Raw genomic sequence first — 24,766 nt, 5'->3', positions numbered from 1 at the left:
GGAGGTAGTGCATGCAAATCTCTCTCATGAATATTCATGGTAGATATCCTGCAAACCTGACTGGCTGGGGTACCTCCATGACTAGGTTTGGGAATCACCGTATTAGAGGGTGTACTGATATGTTGTATAGCAAGTAAACTTGAAACTAAATACCACCCATAAATGACAGATGTCCCACATTTGTGGTTTGTTTTATTGGAATCCTAAACTCTGTCTGTAACCCAGGGATCTTCTAATGTGTGTTAGATTTACTGGATCTAAATACTAAACCCATAACTCTAGGATTTCTGAGTGGGTGGAGTTTATTAGGTGGCACTTCTTCCCAAAACCTACCCCTTTTCCAGCAATTATAATTTATCAGCTTAAAGCCTGTTCATAACGTGCAGCTTTTTGTGGTGAGTAGAGGTATTGAATTGAAATTGTAAATTACCCTATAGGAGGCAATTCAATTAAAGGTGCTAAACTAGTATTCTATAACAGCAAATTTGTGCACTTAATCCATTACAGAATACTAGCATAAGACAGCAATTAGGTGCTTAAATTTAGGTACTACCACTTACGCTTGCCCTATAGCTGTTGTAAACAGGTGTGCCTAAATGCAGCAGTTAGATGCCTAACTGACAGTATTCAATAAAGCATGTGCTTAAACAGTCGGAAAACTCATGCCCCTCCCCAAGGAGGTTTAATCACAGGAGACAGCATGAACCTATCTGGCCCATTATCTGGGTTGAAGCCAGTGGGTGGAGCTTGCTGGTGGCGGGGTGGGAGCCGGGGGTGGGGTGGGGGGGTGGTGGTGGGAGGCGGGGCTAGTGCTGGGCAGACTTCTATGGTGTGTGCCCTGAAAATGGCAGATACAAATCAAAGTCAGGTATACACATAAAGCAGCACATATGAGTTTATCTTGTTGAGCAGACTGGATGGACCGTACAGATCTTTCTCTGCCATCATCTACTATGTTACTATACAGCTTGTAATCGAAAGAGAAAAACGCCTATATTTCGACCCAAATCGGGAGATGGGCGGTTTTCTCGCAAAGGCGCCCAAATCGGTATAATCGAAAGCCGATTTTGGGCGTTTCCAACTGCACTCTGTCGCAGAAACGGGTAAAGTTGAGGGGGGCATGTTGGAGGCGTGGTGGAGGTGGGACTGGGGCGTGGTTATCAGCCGAGGAGAGATGGGCGTCTTTAGCTGATGATCGAAAAAAAAAGGCGTTTATACCACGATTTTGGGTCACTTTTTTTGGACTCTTTTTTTTTTTCACGAACAAGTCCCAAAAAAGTGCCCCAACTGCCCAGATGACCACTGGAGGGAATCGGGAATGACCTCCCCGGACTCCCCCAGTGATCTCTAGCCCCCTCCCACCAAAAAAATCCCACTTTACAAACTTTTTTTCCAGCCTGTATGGCACCCTCAAATGCCGTACCCACCTCCATGACAGCAGAATATGTTCGATCCTCTCACAGCCTTTCCCTGGGTCAGATGTGGCTCTCGGGTGTACTACAGGGTCACATCAGCATTGTATTGTGGTGGGTGTAGGGTATTGGGCTCGGTGATTTCATTAGCTTGTGTTACAGTCTCACGATGTTGGAAGTTGGTATGCTCTTCTCCCATGGTGCTTTCCCCCCTGCCTACTGGGTCAGAGTGTGCCCTGTTGTGTTTCCGGTAGTCCATGAGTTAGTGGCCATTTTTGTTAGCCAGTTTTAGATCCCTTCCATGTGTTAGCCACGTTAGAGAACTTAGTTCTTCCCTTGAATGTGGCTGAAAGAGGGCATTGTACAGCATTCTGCCAGCTCTGACCTGCTAATCTCAGTACCAGGGAGACTCGTTGCCAGTGGTGGGGCACAACCTCTGATCTGCAGTTAACTGTGAGTAAGCATGCTTATTCCAATAAAGGACGTTTTCGGAGAGATTAGTCTTCAGGTGTAAACTGGTGTGCCAATGTTATACAGCAGTAACAAGTCCTAGAGGCCTACGTGTATGCAGGTCCCTGGAGCACTTTTAGTGGGTACCGCAGTGCACTTCAGCGAGGTGGACCCAGGCCCATCCCCCCCCCACCTGTAACACTTGTGCTGGTAAATGGGAGGCCCCCAAAACCCACTGTACCCACATGTAGGTGCCCCTTTCACCCCTAGGAGCTATGGTAGTGTTGTACATTTGTGGGTAGTGGGTTTTGGGGGAGGGAGGTTGGGAGCTCAACAACCGTGGTAAGGGAGCTATGCATGTGGGAGCTTTTTCTGAAGTCCACCGCACTGACCTAGGGTGCCCAGTTGCTGTCCTGGCATATCAGGGGGGGGCGAGTGTACTACGAATCGTGGCCCCTCCCACGACCAAATGGCTCGGATTAGGACGTTTTTGAGCTGGGCGTTTTTAGTTTCCATTATCGCTAAAAAAAAACAAACGCCCAGCTCAAAAACGTCCATTTTTTCAAAAATACGGTTCGGCCCGCCCCTTCATGGACCCGTTCTTGGAGATAAACGCCCATGGAGATAGACGTTTCCTTTCGATTATGACCCTCCACGTATACTGATATGTCCAAAACAATAGCAAACGCTATTGAAAACAATAGCAAACTTGTGAAGTTTTACTAAACCGCCTTGGTCTTGCATTCTATCTGTTGAGTAGTTTTTGAAGTGTCTGTAGAGGTGGGGAGAGTTATATTCAAAATGTTTTTTTCACTGCTCAATAGCTTGCTTTGTTATTTGTAATGCTGTATTGTAGGTTTTGGTGAAGCATGAGTAAACAAACATAACTTGAACCATTAAAATGTGATCACCACATCATTTGCAGAAATCATCTAAAAGTGCTCATTTCATGTGCCTGCTGCTGAACTTGGGGTGTGATAACACTTGTCAGAAGCAGGGGCGTATCTGACTTTCCCTGGTAGGGGGGGCCAGAGCCCGAAGTGGGGGGCCGTTTTTCGCCCCCCCATAGGCTTCCATTGGCGGCACGGGGGGGGGTTGGCGGCGGTAGCGGGGGCCAGGGCCAAATGTACGGGGGCCAGGCACCCGTTGGCCCCATTACAGGTACGCCCCTGGTCAGAAGTAATTTCTGTATGAACCAGTGTAATGCCTGGAAGCTTCTACTTCTCCCCACCTCCCACGTCGTCCGTTCTATATGCCTTTTTTTACTTTAGTTTTTATTGGTGGTACTTCTTTTCATGTTAGCAATTTTGAAAGGCAGGGTGAATGCTGGGTTCTCCGGGCCAAGAATCTTGAAGTGTGGAAAAACTGTGCCTTTATTTTTGCTTGCCACAGCAGCTCAAGTTCTGTGCCAGGGCAAGGCTGCAGCACTGCTGCACCTCCAAGCAGCCCAGCACTCTGTTGCCGGGGAAGGACGAGTTGCCACCTCCCGCTGGAGATGTGGGGTAGGCAGGGCAGGACACCATGCGTGTAATTGATCTGGATAAGGGCGGAGATACAGTGGCTGGGGCAGCATTGCCACTGGTGTGGGGTTCGGTGGGCTGCAGCAGCACGGTTGCTCAAGCCTCACTGTACTGACAGTACCTCTGTGTACATCCATATGCTGCACAAGCCACCATGTTTCTAACTGTAAAACTGATATAAAATAACAATGAAAAACAACAATATGGATGCAGCAACTGATAAGTTTGTTTTTGACATATTAAGATGTGGGCTGCTGGACGTCCTGTCATTAAACCTCCTTGCCCCTCCCACGTGAATGCTCCCTTTGCAGTTAGGCCCTAGAACATTTAAGAGCCAAGTTATGGAATAGTGCCTAGGTGCACATGGGTGCCTAAGTGCCTTTTCATCCCTGTTTAGCACCAAAAGATAGGCGCCTATCATTTGGTACACTGGCCAGTTTATTTTCGAAAGAGAAGGCTGGCCATCTCCCGAACCCGGCCAAATCGGTATAATGGAAAGCCGATTTTGTCCGGCTCCAACTGCTTTCCGTTGCAGAGCCGGCCAAAGTTAAAGGGGGCGTTTCGGAAGGGTTTGGAATGCGGGACAGGGCCGTGGTTATGAGATGACCGGCTTCGGCTGATAATGGAAAAAAGATGGCCGGCTCTAACGAGCATTTGGCCGGCTTCACTTGGTCCATTTATTTTTAGGACCAAGCCTCAAAAAAAGTGCCCCAATTGACCAGATGACCACCGGAGGGAATCGGGGATTACCTCCCCTTACTCCCCCAGTGCTCACCAACCCCCTCCCACTCATAAAAAAAATTTAAAAATATTTTTTTGTCAACCTCTGTGCCAGCCTCAAATGTCACACCCAGCTCCATGACATCAGTATGCAGGTCCCTGGAGCAGATTTTTGTGGGTGCAGTGCACTTCAGGCAGGTGGACCCAGGCCCATCCCCCCCTACCTGTTACACTTGTGGTGGTAAATGGGAGCCCTCCAACCCCCCCCCCCCAAACCCACTGTACCCACATGTAGATGCCCCTCTTCACCCCTTAAGGCTATGGTAGTGGTGTACCTGGGAGCTATTTTTGAAGTCCACTGCAATGCCCCCTAGGGTGCCCGGTTGGTGTCTTGGCATGTGAGGGGGACCAATGCACTACAAATGCTGGTTCCTCCCACAACCAAATATCTTGGATTTGGCCGGGTTTGAGATCACCGGCATTAGTTTCCATTATCGCCGGAAACCAATTCCGGCCATCTCTAAAGCCGGCCCAAATGCTGAGATTTGGCCGGCTCCAACCGTATTATCAAAACAAAAGATAGCCAGCTATCTTTTTTCAATAATACAGTCAAGGTGCCGCTTTACGGCACTGGCCAAATAGATGGTCGGCGCCGTTCGATTATGTCCCTCTGTGAGGCTCATTTTCAAAACAAAAAGATGTACAAAAAAAGTCAAAAGGTGACAGAAAGATGTTTCTCAAAAACGTCGAAGTTGCGATTTTCAACACCCTGATTTTAGACGTTTTGCTCCATAGTTCGTACAAATTTTAAAAGGGCGTCAGGTGCATGTGTTTTTTTTTTTTTGGGGGGGGGGGGGGGAATGATTGGCACCAAAAGATAGACGTTTTTCTGCAATTATAGAACAAAATGAAATGTCTAGGGCCAAAATTAAAACGTTTTTGGTTAGCCCTTTTTCTTTCATGACTAGGGGGCCTTTTATACTAAACCACGCTAGCAATTCCCACGCGGCAAATGCAAGGCAGCTAAATTGAATGGGCTGCGTCGCATTTGCCGCGCCGGGAATCACTAGAGCGGTTTAGTAAAAGAGGCCCTAAGTGATCAACAGGTGCTCTAAGTGACCACTGGTGGGATTAAGGCATAACCCCCTTTACTTCCCCATTGACCCCCCCCCCCACCCTCTAAGATGTGACAGTAACAGTACATACCAGGCTTTATGACAGGTTCAGATATGATGGGCATTCCTGTTATAGCAGCAAGCAGATCCCGAGAGTAGCCTAGCCCAGGAGTGCAGTGGACTAGATAAGGGGGCCCAGGCTCATGTTCCACTGTACACTTATGGTAGAACGTGTGAGCCCTCCAGAAAACACTAAATATCTTCTATACCTACATATAGGTGACACCTGCAAGCTTGAAAGCCATTGTAGCGGTGTACAATGAGGTATAGTAGGTATTTTTCTGCTCCTGGAGGGCTCACTATACAACATAAGATGGTTATAATGATGTGTGTACCCCTTATGTAAAGTCCACTGCAGTGCCCCCTAGGCTGCTCCACTGCTCTGCTGGGATGTCTGTGTAGCCAGTCTACTAAGAATGATGGCCCCCCGACATCCCAATGGCTGGTATTTGGGCGTTTTTCTCTTGGACGTTTTATTTTCCAAAATGGTCCCAAAAGGAGAACATTTAGAAAAAAGCGATTTTGGAACCAAAAAGATGACATTTTTTATGTTTGAAAATAGGGGTATAAATGAGACCCAATGCAATCAATTTTTCCATAGTCGACGACCTAATGTATGTTATAATCCAGTTATTACTCAGGAACCTTCATGCAATACCATAATGTATTCATCTTTACCATGATCTGTTCCATGTATGTTACCATGTATGTGTGCACCTTAACGCAACACCATTTGTAATTCTGTTACCCGGAAATGGCAACCGCCATTACGGCAAATGTAAGCCACATTGAGCCTGCAAATTGGTGGGAAAATGTGGGATACAAATGCTACAACTAAATAAATAAAATTGATTTCATGATTTTATGTATTACTGTGATTTGATTATCCCTCTCCACGTTAAATATCTGGACTATGGGAGGGGTTTGTAATAATTATGATTTTTCTTTCCATCTTTGGCTTGTGCGGATATTATCATCTTTTAGTTTTGTCCTGCATTTTAGACTCACCACAGGGGTCATAGCGGAATATTGGCCCGGTCCAGGTTATCTTGCTTCTGTTCTGTGTGAAGCATTTTTATCCTGTCAGAGACTTCATCCCGATTAGAATCTCCATTTCTGACATTTTTGTTGTGTAGTAGTTCTTCTGCCCTGCTGCAGCTTATTTATGACTTGTCTTAATTTTATGGCAGAAACTTTTAGAGGATCAGAGACGACTTAAACGTGAACAGGAAGAGGCGGATATTGCAGCTAGACGGCACATGGGGGCCATCCCAACACACCACCAGTTTATCACTAATGAACGATTCGGAGACCTGCTTAATGTTGATGATGCAACAAAGAGGAGCTGGGGCTCAGAGGTCTGTGTTTGTTGCCTTCATCTACAGCCTTGCTTGCCTGTTAGTGTTGAAACACATAAGCTGTGGAAAGGGTCTTTCATCCTTGCCTCCTGGAGAATAGCTTTTAGTTATGGATCTAGTATATGACTTATATATTGAAGTACAATGTGTAAAATAAATGATTAACATATGATGTAAGGTATAGATATAGTATAAGGTATTTATAGCGTATTATGAAGATGCAGTATGAAGACAGGCTAAAGTACAGTTTTAGGTCATGGCCAAGTATAAAACATGCCAGTGGACTTTTAAAGGGAAACTCCATGAGGAAGTCTCCTTTGACAAATGAGCACCTGCAGACTGCTCTGAGGGGACTGAAAATTTACTTTCTAGATATCAGAATGACCTAAGCGTAAAGAGAAACATGCTGCAATGTGGGATCCCTATGATTCTTTATATATCTGCTACAGTAGAGTGCCCCAAGTGGAGGACTTCTCTGAGAGTTTAAACATCCCTACGAATACCGTACATGAGGTGATTTTATAACAGGATGCTTATGTGAGAAGGCACACACAGAGGCTAGGCAATACAAAAAGTCCACAGGACCAATACAAGAAATAAGCCACATTGAAGAGATTCTTAAGGTCAAGTTTACTGTGAAGATAAAACCCGATGTGACCACCTTCAGGCTGCGTCAGTGGTAATACACCTCAGAACATTGAAAAGTCTTCAAAGCTGTTTGAAAATTTGTGATAACTATACTGGCAATACCAGTAATAATAGCAATCAGTGTATACAATTGAATGGGGGTTCACAAAATAACAGTAACTGATGCCACTGGAGCTTCTGTGCTCAGCAGTGTATTTCCCCGACAAAGCCTGAGGGTGAAACGTGTTTTATCTTTATAATGAACTTAACCTTACGAATCTCTTCGGGGTGGCTTACTTGTATTGATCTTGCCTATATGAGAAGTCCATAAAGGCATCTATTTTATAAAAGCACCATATTCCCCTCTGTGCCTTTATAAAATAGTCTCCCAGAACCACACCAATAGCACACGTATGCCCGTGCACATATTTACATCTGGTCCGAAAAAGGCATAAATAATGCCCTATGTGTGTACCCATATATTTTATAGAATAAACACATACATTACAACTCTGCCTCTTCCCTGCCCATATTATGCCCCCAGAAATGCCTGTGCACAGATCACGTTGCGTAGGCTCACACTTTTGGTGCATGAACTTTTTATATGCATATTCAGTTGTACACTTTTATAAAAGCCCTTTTCTGTATATAAAAACAGCTTTTACATATAGAAAATTACCCCCACAGCGTGTACCTTCTATGAAATTCTAGTTGTCTTTGTACATAGAGTGCAGAGTAGGGTCCTATGAGAAAGCTCAACCTATGCACTGCAATGGAAAGACCCCAATGTCTATCTTCCTTTGAACTCCTGAGCTAGAAATTAGGATTGTGAGCAGTGGTGTAAGTTCTGCCAGGCAGCCCATACATTGCAATGTGTTCCAAGAAAAGAAGAGGCCCACTTGCAGCTTCTCCCATTTCTTCTGAGGTGGACCCATCCTTCTCTCCTGGGCCTCTGCTTTGGAGGCCCTTAATTTGAACCTTAGATAACTGAACACCAAGGCAAAAAAATAAAACACTTTAAAGGAATGGATAAAATTAAAATACCTGGTTTCAGATCTCAATGTATTTGCTTTCACTAGAGTGCTTCACATAGCACATTTGTTCTAGTAGCAGCAGTACATTCCAACTCTAATGTCCAGAAATGTCCTGTCATCTTAACGTTTGTTTCTCTGTGTGTTTACCTTGTATAGATGAGACCTGCCAGAGCCAAGTTTGATTTTAAAGCACAATCGCTAAAGTAAGTATCTCTGTTTTTCAAATGTTAAGTGTCTGGAGTGTGTATTAACATCTCAGCAAATTGTCTTAAGTTTTCCTGCAGTAGCCATGAGATGCATCTTCCACTAGTTTCAACCACGAACTAGTTGCCTTCTAGTTCAGTTTTTGTATATGTTTCATATCAGATTTTGGGAGTAGCACCACCAAGGAGTCAACTGGGTTTTTTTTCATCAGGTTGCACACACAGGTTGGGTAATGATGTAGGAAAGCAGACATTCTGATTGCATGTGTAGTCCCCTCCTAGGTGTATGTGGTAACTAGGGAGCTCACTGGGATCCATATCTTCATGTCAGAAGGTCCATATAAGATCTGGATGTTGATTATCTGATGGGGGGGGGGGGGGGGGCAAAGCATTCTCTGCTGCAAAGCCCAAGGCATAATATTAATGTTAAAAGAAACACTCAAATAACTGCTTCTTCAACACAGTGTAGTGCATATACACAGAGTTGGCATCCTTTTGCTTTTACCCTGTTTCCCCGAAAATAAGACAGTGTCTTATATTAATTTTTGCTCCCAAAGATGCGCTAGGTCTTATTTTCAGGGGATGTCTTATTTTTTCATGAAGAAGAATTCACATTTATTGTTGAACAAAAAAAAATGAACATTTATTATATACTATACAATAGTTGTCATCACAAACCAGCATAACCAGACAAACTGTGAATCCTATCAAGAATTTCTTGTTACTACCAGTTTCATGGCCCCCTGCCCCCCCCCCAGCTCCAAGGGCCCCCCGTGCCTCCCTCCCAGCCAGCTCAAAGGCCCCCTTCTGTCCACCCCTCCCAGCTCCAAGGCTCCCCTCATTCCCTGCCAGCTGCAAGGCCCCCCCCCGCACTCCCTCCCAGTTCCAAGGCTGCATTCCCTCCAAGGGCCCCCTGCCCTTCACTCCCAGCTCCAAGGGCCCCCCTTCCCTCCCCCCAGCTCCAAGGCCCCCTCCCCAGCTCCATGGCCCCCCTCCCCAGCTTGAAGCCCCCCTCATTCCCTGCCAGCTGCAAGACCCTCTGTCCCTCCCAGCTGCAAGGCCCCCCCCCGCACTCCTTCCCAGTTCCAAGGCCCCTTGCAGCTGCAAGGCCCCCCTCCGTCCCTCCCTCCCAGCCAGCTGCAAGGCCCCCTCCTCAGATCTCCCACACGTGGGCGGGACAGAGGCAGTGAAGGAAGGCCGATGGTAGCTAAAGCTGATCTGCTTGCTGCGGTTTCAGCGATGTAAGTTGAATAGCGATGAGAGGGCCTGAGCCGGGTGGAGGGGGGCGATGGAGACTCCGGGGGGGGGGGGGGGGGAGGGGCGGCAGCAGCGGCGACCTTGGGGAGGGGGGCAGGAGACATGGGAGATCTGAGGAGGGGGCCTTATGTTGCCATATTAATAGCTCCTTTCAACTTGGACCATTGCCCTTCCATTTCTCCTATGTCTACCCATCCCACCAGCTCTTTCCTCAAGTACTCCTCTGTTTTACTAAAATCAGCATGTATGAAATCAAGTACTTTGAGTTTTGTGTGTCTGCACTCTGCTTTAGCCATCTTGCCACTGCCTGCATTTATATGCCACACAACTTTATAAAAGGCCTTTACCACACATAAAACAGACATTGCATGTGGCAAAATCTTTATAAAATTACCCCAAAATCAAGATGGTACAGAAGTCAATCGGTTGATGACATCAAATGTTTTATAGAGTGAGTAAGTTCTGGAATTCATTGCTGGAGAATGTGGAAAATGTAACCAGCGTAGCTGGATTTCGAAAAGGACTAGACAAGTTCTTGGAGAAAATGTCTATAAATCGTTATTAATATAGACGTGGGGTAAGCAGCATGGAATCAGTCTACTTTCAGGATCCTGTAAGGTACTAGTGACCAAGATTGTCTACTGTGGAAACTAGATACTGGGCTTGATGGACCTTTGGTCTGACCCAGTATGGCTATTCTTACATTCTTATGAGTATTTGAGGTGAGACTCCTGGTTTTGTGCCCACTTTTCTGTTTGTTTTACAAAGTATCCGTGGGTCTTCTTTGAGTTCTCCACGCTTTGTGGATTCTCTATTGAGACTCAAAAGCTAGACATTTCAGAGTTGAGACTACTATAAAGAACTGAGAAAAGCTTTCTGCTAGGTGAGCATAGACAAAGATATTCAAGACTGGATTAGACATTGCAAACATTGCCAAGGAGTTGTTTCCAAGAGAGCGAGCTTTAGTCACTCAAGACTATTGCCTTTGATTACATGGTACTGAAAGCTGCTACATGTGCATCATGACATGGTCTCATGATTCATCTTAACCATACTAATCAGAAATCAGATGATCTGTATTACTATTAAAGAGCTGGTTAAATATGGATTGCCTATTATAGTGTACCTGAGTGCATCAACATGAACTGAGACCATAACTTTGAATCTCAGAAAAATCAAAGAGCTCTGCCATCTATGTCACCATACCATCTCAAAAGGAACAGGAGATATAAGTTGGGTATTTTTTTTAATAGAACCATGCACGGAGGTGAGAGGTGCTGTCAGGTCAGTGCAGGGGGCCCGGCACGGAGGGGGGAGGGAGCGGCAGCGAGGAGGGTAGCTGGACATGGGGGGAGGGCAGGGGGGAGAGGGCATAGTTGCTGGACATGGGGTGAGAGCAGGGCAGAGAGGAGGGTTGCTGGACATGGGGGGAGGGGGGAGGCCAAGGGAAAGAGGAGGGTTGCTGGATATGGGGGGGAGGATTGGTGGACGGGGTAAGGCCAGGGGAGAGAGGAGGGCTGCAATACTCGCCCGTTTTTACGGGCTTACCGTAAGTGCTTGTGGCAGATGCTAGAAATGCATTCGTAACTTATTGTATTCTTTAAGTTATGCGCGTAAGTGTGAGTCTTGCGCATGCTGTACCCAGATTCCATCTATGTGTACACCTAACTGTGAACTACGTGCTATGTAAGATAGGCATGTATTTACACAGTAGCACTTAGGTGGGATTTTGGTATGTATGCACATATGTGGCATTATTCTAATCATTTACGCATGTAATCCACACATAAATGTAAGCACCCACTTGAGCAAAAAGGCAAAGAACAAGCAAAAGTTTTGGACAGGGAAGCCAGTGACTGGATCCTACAGAGAAGGCAGCATTTAAGAGAGCAAAATATAAGACATTTGAGAACTGATCCATTTGAGTTGGTTTATATTTTAGAACCCTTCCAGAACACTGTTGGAGTGTAATCTAAATCTGAATATCATTTATGTTTAAATCTTTTTTATTGAGAACAACGAAACTTGTACATTCTTTACACTGAAAGAAGATCAATCCAAATATCAACGTGATAACTCAAGTCAGCTTGTTAACGTTTTTTGCTTTATCCCCCTTCCCATCCCCTCTCCCCATCCACCTTCCCCCTCAAGTTATAAACGACACCAACTTCATACAGTGCTACCACACATAGGATATACTGTTCAGGGTATTGATAATAAGAAAACTCTTCATCATGAGACAGTAGATTAAAGGCACGGCCTGCCGCACAGGGCCTTGTTTCTTATAACCCTTCATCTAGCTTCTCCGCCTCTTACATGAGTCGTACAGCTTTATTGCCAACATCAACACCCTTAAAGACTAAAACAGTTCCCATATAATCAGTTGTCGGCGGTATTTGTCTCAGAATTATCCCCCATCCTCTTCCCTCCCTCCCCACCCTTTCCCCCCCACCAGTACTTCTCCCTACCTCACCATTCGCTCTATCTCCACAATCATCCCCATTCACTCCAACTCATTCAACACCTGACTTCTAACTCTGGGCGCTACTACATTCAAAATCTGAATATCATTTAAGTCATCCATGTGAAGCTATTGCCCTGGCCATATGACAAACACATAGCTGATATCCCTACCAGGTGTAGAGATGCAAGCCAAAGTATCTATGAAGTAGAATAGAACAGAGTACCTGAAGAAACACCTGAAATGATTTGGTATGTGTGTGTTAGTGTTGATATGTGATCAATCCTCGGAGGCTGCAAAGCGTCTGGAGGATATTGCCCCCAAAACATCGGAGTGGATGGTCACAGTCCCTGAAAGACTGAGCCTTAAGTATAAAAACAAGGAAATGTCCGCTGCGTTCTTCTCCTAAAACTATTGGTTATATGATTGAGATTGTTAGAGTTCTACATACATGCACAGTAACAAATAAAACAGAGACATGTTGCAGAATATGGGGTTTGGTCATGGTGTTTTGGGATGGTTAATGTGTTTGTATGAGGCTCCTGTCGCGAGGCTTAAGATTAATGGGGAATAATCTTCCGTTTTTCCTATTGAGTGGGGTACGAAGCAGGGTGCCTGCTTTCCCCTTTGTTGTTTGCTATGTTTATAGAACCTCTGGCACAGAAAATCCATTTATTAATTGATGTTAATTGATGTTGGAGAACTGGAACATAAACCAGCACTGTTTGCTGATGATATAATGTGTGTGTTTTATAATTTAATATGTTTTGTATGCTAATGTATATTTAATATTTTTATTCATTTTTACATTTTTTTTTACTATTTGTTAAATTATTATTTTATTTTAATTATGTTTGTTACATATTTGTTCTGTTTTTAGAGTGCCTAAGTTGCTCCTATTCAGGTGTTCACCTAAACAAAACTATGTTGGTCCCTAATTCACCTTTCTAATTTTTACATTAAATGATAATCTGGTAATAGTCTTCACTGTTTCTGGCTTCTTCATTTCTGGCATTTTCATCCAGAAACCTGGGCAGTCAGGCAAAACTCAGCTTTGTGTCTGGTAGGTCATTCTCATTTGATGGCTTCACAGGACATATCACACAGCCACAGAGAATGATGACAATGTGAGTTTCAGTGGAGCACAGATTTTCTTGAAGTTATACCTGTGGGCTATAGAACTACTTTCAGCTCTCATATTGTATTAAGATACTACAAGCATTTGAACTTTGGCATCCTTCCTGCAGCAGAAATCTTCCAAAAGACCATTCATGAAAGGATTTGCAGAAGTCATACATTTCAGTGATACACCGTCTCAGCTTTTTGTGAATAATATCATCAAGGAATTGAAAGTTTTTCTTTATCCTAAGACACAGTGAGTGGGAAAGTAGAAAAGCAGCTATAACCTCTACTGCATTTTTAAGAAATCTGATTCAGTTTAGAATTTGCATATTGATTTGTGAAACATGTCAGTACTCTACATTTTCTCCTGTTTGAACAGAAAATAAATGTAAGGGAGAAATAAAGCAACCTCCCCCTGAGATCTCAGTTAAAAGTCCCAGAACCCATTTGTGATTTTTGAACCATGTACATACTCATGATAACAAGCATTCCCTGTATACAGTGGTGGAGAGCCATAGCACAGGCTTTTGCTGCCCTGCCCAGCCAACTTGCTTTCTTTTCAGCTGGCAGGGCATGAGGATTTCCACATGCTGTTCTACTAGGCCATTTTGCAAATCCCCTTCCCCCATATTTTAGTGTCCTAGGTGACTGCCTAGGTTTGCCAATTGGTAGGGCTGCCCTGCTTTTATCATTTGCTTACCCTTTTCTGTACCTTTTCTAGTTGTGAGAATTTCACATAGTACTGAAGGTGGAGTTGCACCATAGAGCAATAAAAAAGCATTATGATATTCTCTATTCTATTCTCTGTACCTTTCCTAATAGTTCGCAATATCCTGTTTGCTGTTTTGGCTGCCACCACACACACAGCAAAAGATTTCAGTGTATTGTCTGTTATGTGCCTAGGCCTTTTTCCTGGATGGTGATTCCTAATATGGAACCTAGCGTTGGGTAGCTAAATTTTGGAATGTTTTTCCCTATGTGCATTACTTTACACTTGACCACATTCAGTTTCATCAGCCATTTGGATGCCCAGTCTCACAATGTCATCCTAAAATTTCTCACAACCCACTTCTGATTTAACAATTTTGAATAATTTTCTCATCTGCAAATGTTATCACCTCACACATTCCCACTTCTAGATCATTTATAAATGCGCTAAAAAAAACACCGGTCTCAGTACAGATTCCTGGAGAATCCACTGGTTTTTGTTTTCTTCCATTGAGAAAACTAACGATTTAGCCTTACTCTGTTTCCTATCTTTTAACCAGTTCCCATTCCTATCACATGACTTTTTAAAATTTGCTCAGGAGTCTCTCATGAAGAACTTTGCTAGATGCCTTCTGAAATTATGAATACACTATCAACCAGTTCACCTTTATCCGTGTTTATTAATCTCTTAAACAAATGTAACAGATTGGTGAGGCAAGACTGCTCCTAGCTAAATTTATAGTCTGTCTATATGTTCAGTAATTTTTTTCTTTATAATAGTTCTGTATTGCCTCACACAGACATCTGGCTTACTGGTCTATAGTTTCATGGATCACCTCTGGAACCCTTTTCAAAAACTGGCATTATTTTGATCACTCTGTACAGATAAGTGCTCTATCTGTGAATTTGCAGAAGCCAATGACGCTGATGAAGGTTCTTGCAAAGCATTCCAGCACTATCCAGGCAGAGAGTGGGTATATCACCTAACTTTATGGATAGTCGGCGATATTCAGCTCTACCCATATAGCTTTGCAGTTTGATTTAAGACTGCAAAAATGAAGCAGTCAGCAGACTCTGTGTATATTCAGAACCTTGACCAGCATTTAAAAAAAATTTAAACATTTGCCACACCAGTTGAATATTGACCCATGGGTATTTAACTCAAATTAATGTGCATTAACTTGTTTATGTTAGTAAATAAGGCTGTCAGTTTGTTCCTGTGATAATGAAGTTGTGAAGTGACTTGTTCAGGGTCATGAGGAGCATAAGCCAGATTTGAAAAGTGATTTCCCTGCATCTCAGCCTGCTTGCTCTTCCCTGCAGGCTATTTCTCAACTGTTAACAACGGTTAGCTTTTCATTTCTAACGTGTGAACATTTTGCTTTGGTCTCTACCAGATGTTTGGTGCTTTTCTCATAGGATATTATTATTATTATTATTAGCATTTGTATAGCGCTACCAGACGCACGCAACGCTGAACACCTGATACAAAGAGACAGTCCTTGCTCAAAAGAGCTTACAATCTAAATAATACAGACAGACAAGACAGTTACGGGTGAGGGAAGTAATGGGTGAGAAGGAAGGAAGGGACAAGGGGAGGGCAATTGAGTAGTGGCTAGGAGCTAAAAATCAGCAGTGAAAATGTGGGTTTTCAGCATACATTTGAAAACAGGTAGAGATGGAGCTAGACGTATAGGTCCAGAAAGTCTGTTCCAGGCATAAGGTGCCGTGAGAGAAAAGGAGCGAAGCCTGGAGTTAGCAGTGGAGGAGAAGGGGGATGATAAGAGAGATTTGTCCAGAATATGATGATGTGATGTCCTTTTGCCAAAGTACACTACACAAATTTAAATGGTTATACCAAATTTTACTATATTTGTCAGTCATGGTCTGGAAGATGCTACCTAGGAATAGATGGAATGACTCCTAGCTTTTATAGGGTATTTTAGATACAATGTAATTCAGTAAGTAAATTACATACTGTTATGTAGGGCGGTTATCAAAGCCTTCTCATCATCCTATATACAGTGGCCTACCAAGGGGGGGGGGGCGGTCCGCCCTGGGTGCACGCCGCTGGGGGGTGCTGCGGCGCGCGCCTGCTCAGAGTGCCCTGACTTCGCGAGTTCGCTGCAGCTCCCTCTGCCCTGGAACAGGTTACTTCCTGTTCCGGGTCAGAGGGAGCTGCAGCGAACGCGCGAAGTCAGAACTCTGAGCAGGCGTGCGCTGCGGCACCCCCCCCCCCCCCCCAGCGGCATGCACCCAGTGGGGGGGGGGTCCAAGCTGCATCGGGGGGGTGCTGCACCCGGGGGGGCGGGGCACCGCCCTGGGTGTCCGCCCCCCTAGGAACGTCACTGCCTATATAATAATTCTCACCTCCAACGTTCTGTTCCTGGGACCATGGCGCATTGAGAGGTGGTCTGCTAGGCTGTGTAGATCAGATGATGTCAGACACATTATGACGGGAGCCCGGGTGAGAAACAAAAAGAGACATCAGATTGGCCAGTAGAAGAGAGAGGGGAGGAGCCGCGATGCAGGGAGCAGCGAGTCAGCACAAAACAGCCCGGACCCAGCCAGAATCGACGACGGGAGAGAGAAGGAGGAGGAGGAGTGGCCTAGTGGTTAGGGTTTTGTGCTTTGGTCCTGGGGAACTGAGGAACTGAGTTCGATTCCCACTTCAGGCACAGGCAGCTCCTTGTGACTCTGGGCAAGTCACTTAACCCTCCATTGCCCCATGTAAGCCGCATTGAGCCTGCCATGAGTGGGAAAGCGCGGGGTACAAATGTAACAAAAATAAAAAATAAAATAAATAAATCATCAGTAGCCAATAGGAAAGGAGCAGGGGAAGGAGCCAAAAGAGAAGAGACATCAGATTGGCCAGTAGAAGGGAGAGAGGAGGAGCCGCGATGCAGGGAGCAGCGAATCAGCACAAAACGGGGCGGAACCAACCAGAATTGACGACGGAGGCAGGGGAGGGTTGGCGGCGGGAAGGGTCGCGGCAGGGGGGTTCAGGAACTCCAAGGGGGGGGGGGTCTAGAAATTGGAGGTAGGGGGTCTGCAAATCGGAAGGAACCAGGGAGGTGGGGTCTGGAACTCGGTGAACGGGAGGGAGGAGTCTGGAACTCGGAGGGGGGGTTGAGAAGGAACAGAAATCACAAGTGGCCAATAGGAAAAGAGCAGGGGAAGGAGAAAAAAGAGAAGAGACATCAGATTGGCCAATAGAAGGGAGAGGGGAGGAGCTGCGATGCAGGGAGCAGCAAATCAGCACAAAACGGGGCGGACCCAGCGGACGACGACCCTGGAACACGGAGGGAGGGTGGGGACGACCCTGGAACACAGAGGGAGGGGGGACGACGACCCTGGAATATGGAGGAAGGGGGGACACTGGAACTGGGTGGGTGAGAAGGGAGGGGCCACAGGCACACACACACACTCTCTCTCTCACAGACACACACTCACACACAGTCTCACTCTGTCACACGCAAATTCACTCACTCTCTCTCACACAGTCACTCTCACACACACTCTCTCAAACATACACACTCCAAGGAAAACCTTGCTAGCGCTCGTTTCATTTGTGTCTGAAACGGGCCTTTTCTACTAGTAAAATAATATTTATCCTCAAAAGTTAAGCCTTTAAATGTTGCATATAAAAGTATGTGCATTATTGAATAACCTGCATGCTTTAACTCATGGAATAAAGAGGTGTGGTACCAGGGGTGGAGAGAGGGCAGAGTTTGGAGTTACGTGCATAGTTTTGGATGATCAAAGCTACACACATGTTATCTGATGGAAATGTTAAACGTAGAAAAAGCAGATGTCATTTTTATGCATAATTTTTCCAGGGAAGGAACACTAAGTTAAAACAGAATCCTCTGTGGGAATTATTTATTGATGTTTGTTTATTTATTTATTATGTTCAATTTATTAGTTATCAATGTTTAAAAAAAATGTTGAGGTGATTATTGCAACCCCCCCCCCCCCCCAACATCTATACATAGGCATGAAGAGAATACAGGAGAGACATAGTCTTCTCCCTTAATGATTCTAGTGTTGTTATATGTTATCAGAGAGCTTCCACTACAGAAGGGAGATGTGGTATACATTTATAAGCAGATCGATCAAAACTGGTATGAAGGCGAGCACCATGGGAGAGTAGGAATCTTCCCCAGATCATACATAGAGGTACTATCAGGTTTTTGGTTTTCTTTTTACCAAGGCTCAATATTCTCGTATTAATATTCTGTTATTACAATTCTCATATCTAATATTTGGAAAGATAACTGGTGTTTAATGTCCTTGTTTTAGCTCCTTCCGCTTGCAGAGAAAGCGCAGCCTAAGAAACTCTCCCCAGTGCAAGTGCTGGAGTATGGAGAAGCTATGGCAAAGTTCAACTTCAATGGAGACACCCAGATGGAAATGTCATTCAGAAAGGTAACACTGGATTGTCAGACATAATCTGCTGCTGCAGAATGGTGGTTCCTAAACCTGTCCTTAGGAACCACAAATTGGTTGGGGTTTCAAAATATCTGCAATGAATATGTATGATTGATATATAAACAGGGCTATAAATATTTGTATTAGAAAAAATTTTAGTATAACTATTCACATGACTAATGCATTTACCTTTCAGATTTTATAAACACGCATTCACTATTCAAATACAATAATCATCTTAAATACCACTTGCTTAAAAGCATAAACTTTATTACACATTATAATCCCAAATAAAAACTACACCCACTCCCTAAAACAGTTATGTGCATGTAGAGTGTCCATACGACAAAGAAGTTCTTTTTCAAAATATTCACTCTCATGATGAACAATTGGAATAAAGTTGTTCCAGGTTGCAAACTCCTCCAATCTGTATGCATTAAACAGAGAGATTCCCAGCTTTGAAATTCCAGTCTGATGTAAAGCTTGAAAGAACTTCCCACTGCTTTAAGGCAATCTATTGTCACAATTAATCTTCATTCATACCATATTCTGTACACAAACAGTTAGGTCTCAACACAGGCCATGTTTCATTGGTATTTCTTCAGGAGACTGTACTTTTTCAGCCTCTTACTTCAGTTAGTCATACTAAATGAGTGTGGATAAGGGTTCTGGTAGTGTTCTCAGAAAGGAAAGAACAAATTTTGGTGATATTATAGAGAAAGAAACAACAGGTTTTAGCAGTCTGTTGAATATGTGCAGAAAAGGAGAGAGAGGAGTCGAAGATGACCCCAAGGTTACGAACTGTTAAGACAGAGAGGATGAGAGTGTTATCCACAGAGACAAAGAATGGGGGACGAGGAGAGGTTGGTTTAGGGGGAAAGATAAGAAGCTCAGTCTTGGTCATGTTTAGTTTCAGATGGTGGTGAGATATCCAGGCAGCAATGTCAGACAGGCAGGCTGCTACTTTGGCCTGGATTCCTGCTGAAATTTCTGGTGTGGAGAGGTAGATCTGGGAGTCATCAGCATAAAAGTGATACTGAAAACCATGGGATGAGATCAGAGTACCAAGGGAAGAAGTATAGATGGAGAAAGGAAGCGGTCCCAGGACAGATCACTGAGGTACACCAACTGATAGTGGATAGAAGTGGAAGAGGATCCACCAGAGTATACACTAAATGTACAATAGAAGAGATAAGAAGAAAACCAGGAAAGAACAGAGCCCTGAAATCCGAGTGAGGACGCGTATCAAGGAGTAGGCAGTGATCAACAGTGTCAAAAGCAGCAGATAGGCCGAGAAGGATGAGGATAGAACCTTTGGATCTGGCAAGGAACAGGTCATTGGAGACTTTAACAAGTGCTGTTTCAGTTGAATGAAGAGGGTGAAAGCCAGATTGAAGTGGATCAAGAATAGCTTGAGATGAAAGAAAGTCAAGACAACGGCAGTGGAACAGCACGTTCAAGTATCTTGGATAGGAAAGGGAGGAGGGAGATGGGGCGATAGTTGGAAGAACAGGTAGGGTCTAATGAAGGTTTTTTGAGGAGTGGTGTGATTATGGCATGTTTGAAGGCATCAGAAACAGTTGCAGTGGAAAGTGAAAGGTTGAGGATATGACAGATAAAAGGGATGACAGTAGGAGAGATAGTGCTGAGTAGATGGATAGGAATAGGATCAGAGGAACAGGTAGTCAGTTTCGAGGAGGAAGAAAATGTGCAGTTTCGTCCAATGATTTCAGAAAAGGAAGAAAATGAGTCAAGGGTTGAAGGAGGATTGAGAGAATGGACTAAGGCAGGGGTAGGCAACTCTGGTCCTCGAGAGCCGCAGGCAGGTCAGGTTTTCAGGATATCCCCAATGAATATGCAGGAGATACATTTTCATACCATGGAGGCAGTGCTTGCAAATCTATCTCCTGCATATTCATTGTGGATATCCTGGAAACCTGACCTGCCTGCGGCTCTCGAGGACCGGAGTTGCCTACCCCTGGACTAAGGGAAGGAGGGCTGGAGGTGACTTCGTTGAGAATTCAAGTTTAATCTTGTGAACCTTATCGTGAAAGTACTCAGCCAGAGTCTGGGGAGAAAGTGAAGGAGGAGTGAAGGCACTTTGAGGAGAGAGTTCACTGTGGCAAAGAGACGTTGAGGGTTTGAGCCAAGAGAATTTGTCAACTGGATGTAATAATCCTGTTTGGCAAGTGAAACAGCAGACTGGGAGGAGGTCAGCAAGAATTTGAAATGTATGAAGTCAGCATGGACTTGGGATTTCAGCCAAAGACGTTCGGCAGAGTGTATACAGGAACATAGGTAGCAGATTCTAGAGGTCAGTCAAAGTTCGGGTTTGGTATGCCTTACAGAACAGGGAATGGGAGGAGCGACAGTATCCAGAGCAGAGGAGAGAGTAGTATTATAGGAAGAGACAGCCTCATTGACAGACTTGAATAACATAGTGGTTGAGAAGAGATTTGAAACACTGGAGGACAGAGTAGAAGGGTCAATAGCCTGGAGATTCCTAAATGTATTGGTTGAGAGTAGATTAGATGGGATTGGGGGAGGGAGGGTGTTTGTGTGAAAGTTATCAGATGATGGTCAGAGAGGGGAAGAGCTGAGGCACAGAAACTAGAGAGTGAACAGTTGGAGAAGAAGATAAGATTAAGACAGTGGCCATTCTGGTGAGTGGGGGTAGTTGAGCACAGGGAAAGGAAAATTGGACTTGATATACCACCTTTCTGAGGTTTTTGCAACTACATTCAAAGTGGTTTACATATATTCAGGTACTTATTTTGTACCAGGGGCAATGGAGGGTTAAGTGACTTGCCCAGAGTCACAAGGAGCTGCAGTGGGAATCAAACTCAGTTCCCCAGGATCAAAGTCCACTGCACTAACCTCTAGGCCAGGGGCGTAGCTACGGGTGGGCCTAGATGGGCCCAGGCCCACCCAGTTTAGCCTCAGGCCCGCCCGCCCGCCCAGAAGCAGATGCTTACCGTGACCGTCTCCCACCCCTGCCGCAGCGCTTCATTTAATGTTGTCGGCGCTGCAGTTACAATTTCCCACCCCCGCGGCAGCGCTTTACACTTTACCGACAGCAGCGCTACAGATGCAGCGCTGACGTCCGACGTCCTGCTCCGGGGCCTTCCACACTGATGTAACTTCCTGTTACGGAGGCGGGACGCAGAAGGCCCCGGAGCAGGACGTCGGACGTCAGCGCTGCATCTGTAGCGCTGCTGTCGGTAAAGTGTAAAGCGCCGCCGCGGGGGTGGGAAATTGTAACTGCAGCGCCGACAACATTAAATGAAGCGCTGCGGCAGGGGTGGGAGAGGGTGAGGAAGTCAGTGGGGTGCTGCGTGCTGGCCTAGAAGTAAGGGGAGGCAGGGAGGGGAGGGAACAGAAGGGTGCTGGACTTGCCAGGGGCAGAGGGTTGGAGGGAAGGGAGAGAGGTTTTGGGATTTGCAGAGGGGAGATTGGAAAGAAGGGGAGAGGTTTTGGAATTTGCAGAGGGGAGGTTGGAGAGAAGGGAAGAGGTTTTGGATTTGCAGAGGGGAGGTTGGAAGGAAGGAGAGAGGTTTTGGGATTTGCAGAGGGGAGGTTGGAAGGAAGGGGAGAGGTTTTGGATTTGCAGAGGGGAGGTTGGAAAGAAGGAGAGAGGTTTGGGGATTTGCAGAGGAGAGGTTGGAAGGAAGGGGAGAGGTTTGGGGATTTGCAGAGGGGAGGTTGGAAGGAAGGAGAGAGGTTTGGGGATTTGCAGAGGGGAGGTTGGAAGGAAGGGGAGAGGTTTTGGAATTTGCAGAGGGAATGGAAGAGGTTTTGGATTTGCAGAGGGGAGGTTGGAAGGAAGGAGAGAGGTTTTGGGATTTGCAGAGGGGAGAGGTTGGAAGGAAGGGGAGAGGTTTTGGATATATAGGGGGGTGGAAGGAAGGGGAGAGGTGCTGGATATGCAGGGGGGGTGGAGGGAAAGGGGAGAAGTGCTGGATATGTAGAGGGTTGAAGTGAAGGGGAGAGGTGCTGGACATGTATGGGGGCTGGATGAAAGGGAAAGAGGTGCTGAACATGTAAGGGGGCTGGATGAAAGGAAGACAGATGCTGGACGTGTGGGGGGGGGGGGGGGGGCTGAAGGAGAGGTGCTGGATATGCAGATGATGATATGCAGAGGGAAGGGAGAGAGATGCAGGGAGAAAGAGCCAGATGCATAAGGGGAAGGAAAGAGAGGAAGAGAAGCTGGTTGGGGGGTGGGATCAGAGAGGAGAGGGACACATTGGTGTGGAGGAGGGAGAAAGGGGACATAGGGAAGTATACAGATACAGAAGGGAGATGATGGGCATTAGGTGGGAGCATGGGGACAGGGACACAAATGTGAGATGCTGTATGGAGATGGCACATGGGCACAGAGGGGTAATACCTGACCAAGGGGGGGGGGGGGGGAACGGGGATATGGAATAGAGATAAAATGCTGGACACTGGAGAGGGGGGAATATGGACACGGGGGGGGGGGGGGAGAGATACAAGACAAGGGAGAGAATAGGAACGCAGAAGGGATATACTGGGCATGGGGTGCATAGGTGCACAGAGGAATGATGATGGATGAGGGGATATGAACACAGGGGAGATACTGAATAAGGAAATATAGGAAAACAGAGATGGGAGATGGATGATGGACATGAAGAAAGAAGAAATGTCAAATAGGAGACCCTGGCAAATGACTTAAGAGAAGACAGAGGGAAGCAGAAACCAGAGACTGGGACCAATATGATTTGAGAAAAAATGACCAGACAACAAAAAGGTATAAAAAATATTTTATTTTCAATGTTGTGAATATAATATGTTGGATTTGGAGTGTACATCTTGCCAAAGTTGATGGTAAACATGGCTGGGGTCCAGGACAGAAATCTAGGAAAGGACCCCAAAGTCCATTACCAGGCTGCGCCTTCAGCTTCCAGCATGCAGGCTTTCTCTGGCCAAGGAACCAAGCACAATTGCCCTAGTTGCATCCTCTAACACCATCCCTGGCATGTGCCATCTTTATATTTTGCACAGGAGCAAATGCCTTTCTTTCTTGTTTCTCTGGTGTTGTACTACATGCAAGGTCTAGTTTCTTGGGGTTTCCATTTAATTTATATTTCTAGAGTTTGTGGTCACTTATTCTGTGTCTTGTGTGTGTGACTGAGGTATTCTGTTAGCATGAAGTTTCCATGTACCATTCTGTAGTAATTTGGCTTGTTCAGCTTTCCTGATAAATGTATTTGTATTTTAGGGCCCTACTATAATATTTAAGGCACTTCTTTTTCATAGGTAGGATCTTTGTTTTTGGAAGTTAGTGTTGGCATGGTAGATTTGCTCTAGGTTCTGAGTGACTTTTGTTTTATAGATTTTTTTAAAGTTAATTTATAATATGTCTGTAATTGAGATTACACTAGAAAACAAAATTTCTTTATATGATGAGTTTTATGGAGAATTGTCCTTGCTGTGCTCTGTATCCATTGTTGGTGGACAGCCAGGAGGTTCTCTGGATGCAGAATGTGTTTGGCTTCAATACCATATAAGTGTTGGAGGACCATGGCTCAGTGGGGCTGAATAGTGCAGTCTATTGTACTTCCCTTAGCTCTCAATTGGCCTGCAGCCACTGAAACCTGCACTGCAACCCTCATTGAAGTTATGGGGAGTGGGGTAGGGACAGAGCATGGGTGCATCAGGTTTGCTGTTTTTTTCTTTTTCAAAAAAGTTGGCAACTCTAGTGCCCACCCATCCAACCTGTTGGCCCACCCAAAAATTGCTTTCTGGCTACGCCACTGCTCTAGGCTACTCCTCCACAAGAAACTGAGAAGCATAAGAGTCAGAGGGATCATTAGCGTGAATGTTAAAATCCCCCAAAATAGGGAAGGAGATGAAAGTTCAAGAAAGAAGGAAAGCCAGGCCCAGGCATCAAAGTCAGTGAGAAAGGAAGCAAGGGACTTATCGATAAATGACTGCTACTCGGAAAGGCAGAGGTGTGAATAGATGGATGGAGTGGACTTCGAAGGAAGAAAAGCAGTGAGACTGAGGTGGAAGAAGAGGTTGAAATCTATAGGAGAGTGAAAGTAGTAACCCGATACCACCTCCGTGGCCAACTGGGTGAGCAGAATGGGAGAAAAGATAACCTCCATGACTCAGAGCCATGGCTGAAGCAGAGTCTTCAGGGCAAAGCCAATTTCAGTTAGGGCAAGCAGATGGAGAGTACGAGAGATAAAGAGGTCATGGATGTAGGAATGTTTGTTGCAGACAGAGTGGGCATTGCACAGAGAATTTGAGAAAGGCAGGGAGGAA

General features: G+C 45.2%; 1 protein-coding gene across 9 annotated transcripts in view; it reads left to right on the top strand.

The window, feature by feature from the left end:
• The window catches only part of SORBS1 (sorbin and SH3 domain containing 1), a 426,813-nt gene that overhangs the window by 353,033 nt on the left and 49,014 nt on the right, over nt 1-24,766 (top strand). For all 9 annotated transcript variants that reach the window (XM_030203463.1, XM_030203457.1, XM_030203461.1 and 6 more), the window contains 4 exons: nt 6,468-6,635; nt 8,453-8,499; nt 18,112-18,226; nt 18,350-18,475. In XM_030203463.1, coding sequence (XP_030059323.1) covers nt 6,468-6,635; nt 8,453-8,499; nt 18,112-18,226; nt 18,350-18,475 — 456 coding nt within the window. The remainder of the gene's footprint in view (nt 1-6,467; nt 6,636-8,452; nt 8,500-18,111; nt 18,227-18,349; nt 18,476-24,766) is intronic.

This window comes from Microcaecilia unicolor, chromosome 5, assembly GCF_901765095.1.
Source record: "Microcaecilia unicolor chromosome 5, aMicUni1.1, whole genome shotgun sequence".
NCBI classification, from domain to species: domain Eukaryota; kingdom Metazoa; phylum Chordata; class Amphibia; order Gymnophiona; family Siphonopidae; genus Microcaecilia; species Microcaecilia unicolor.
This window is presented reverse-complemented; position numbering and strand designations above follow the sequence as displayed.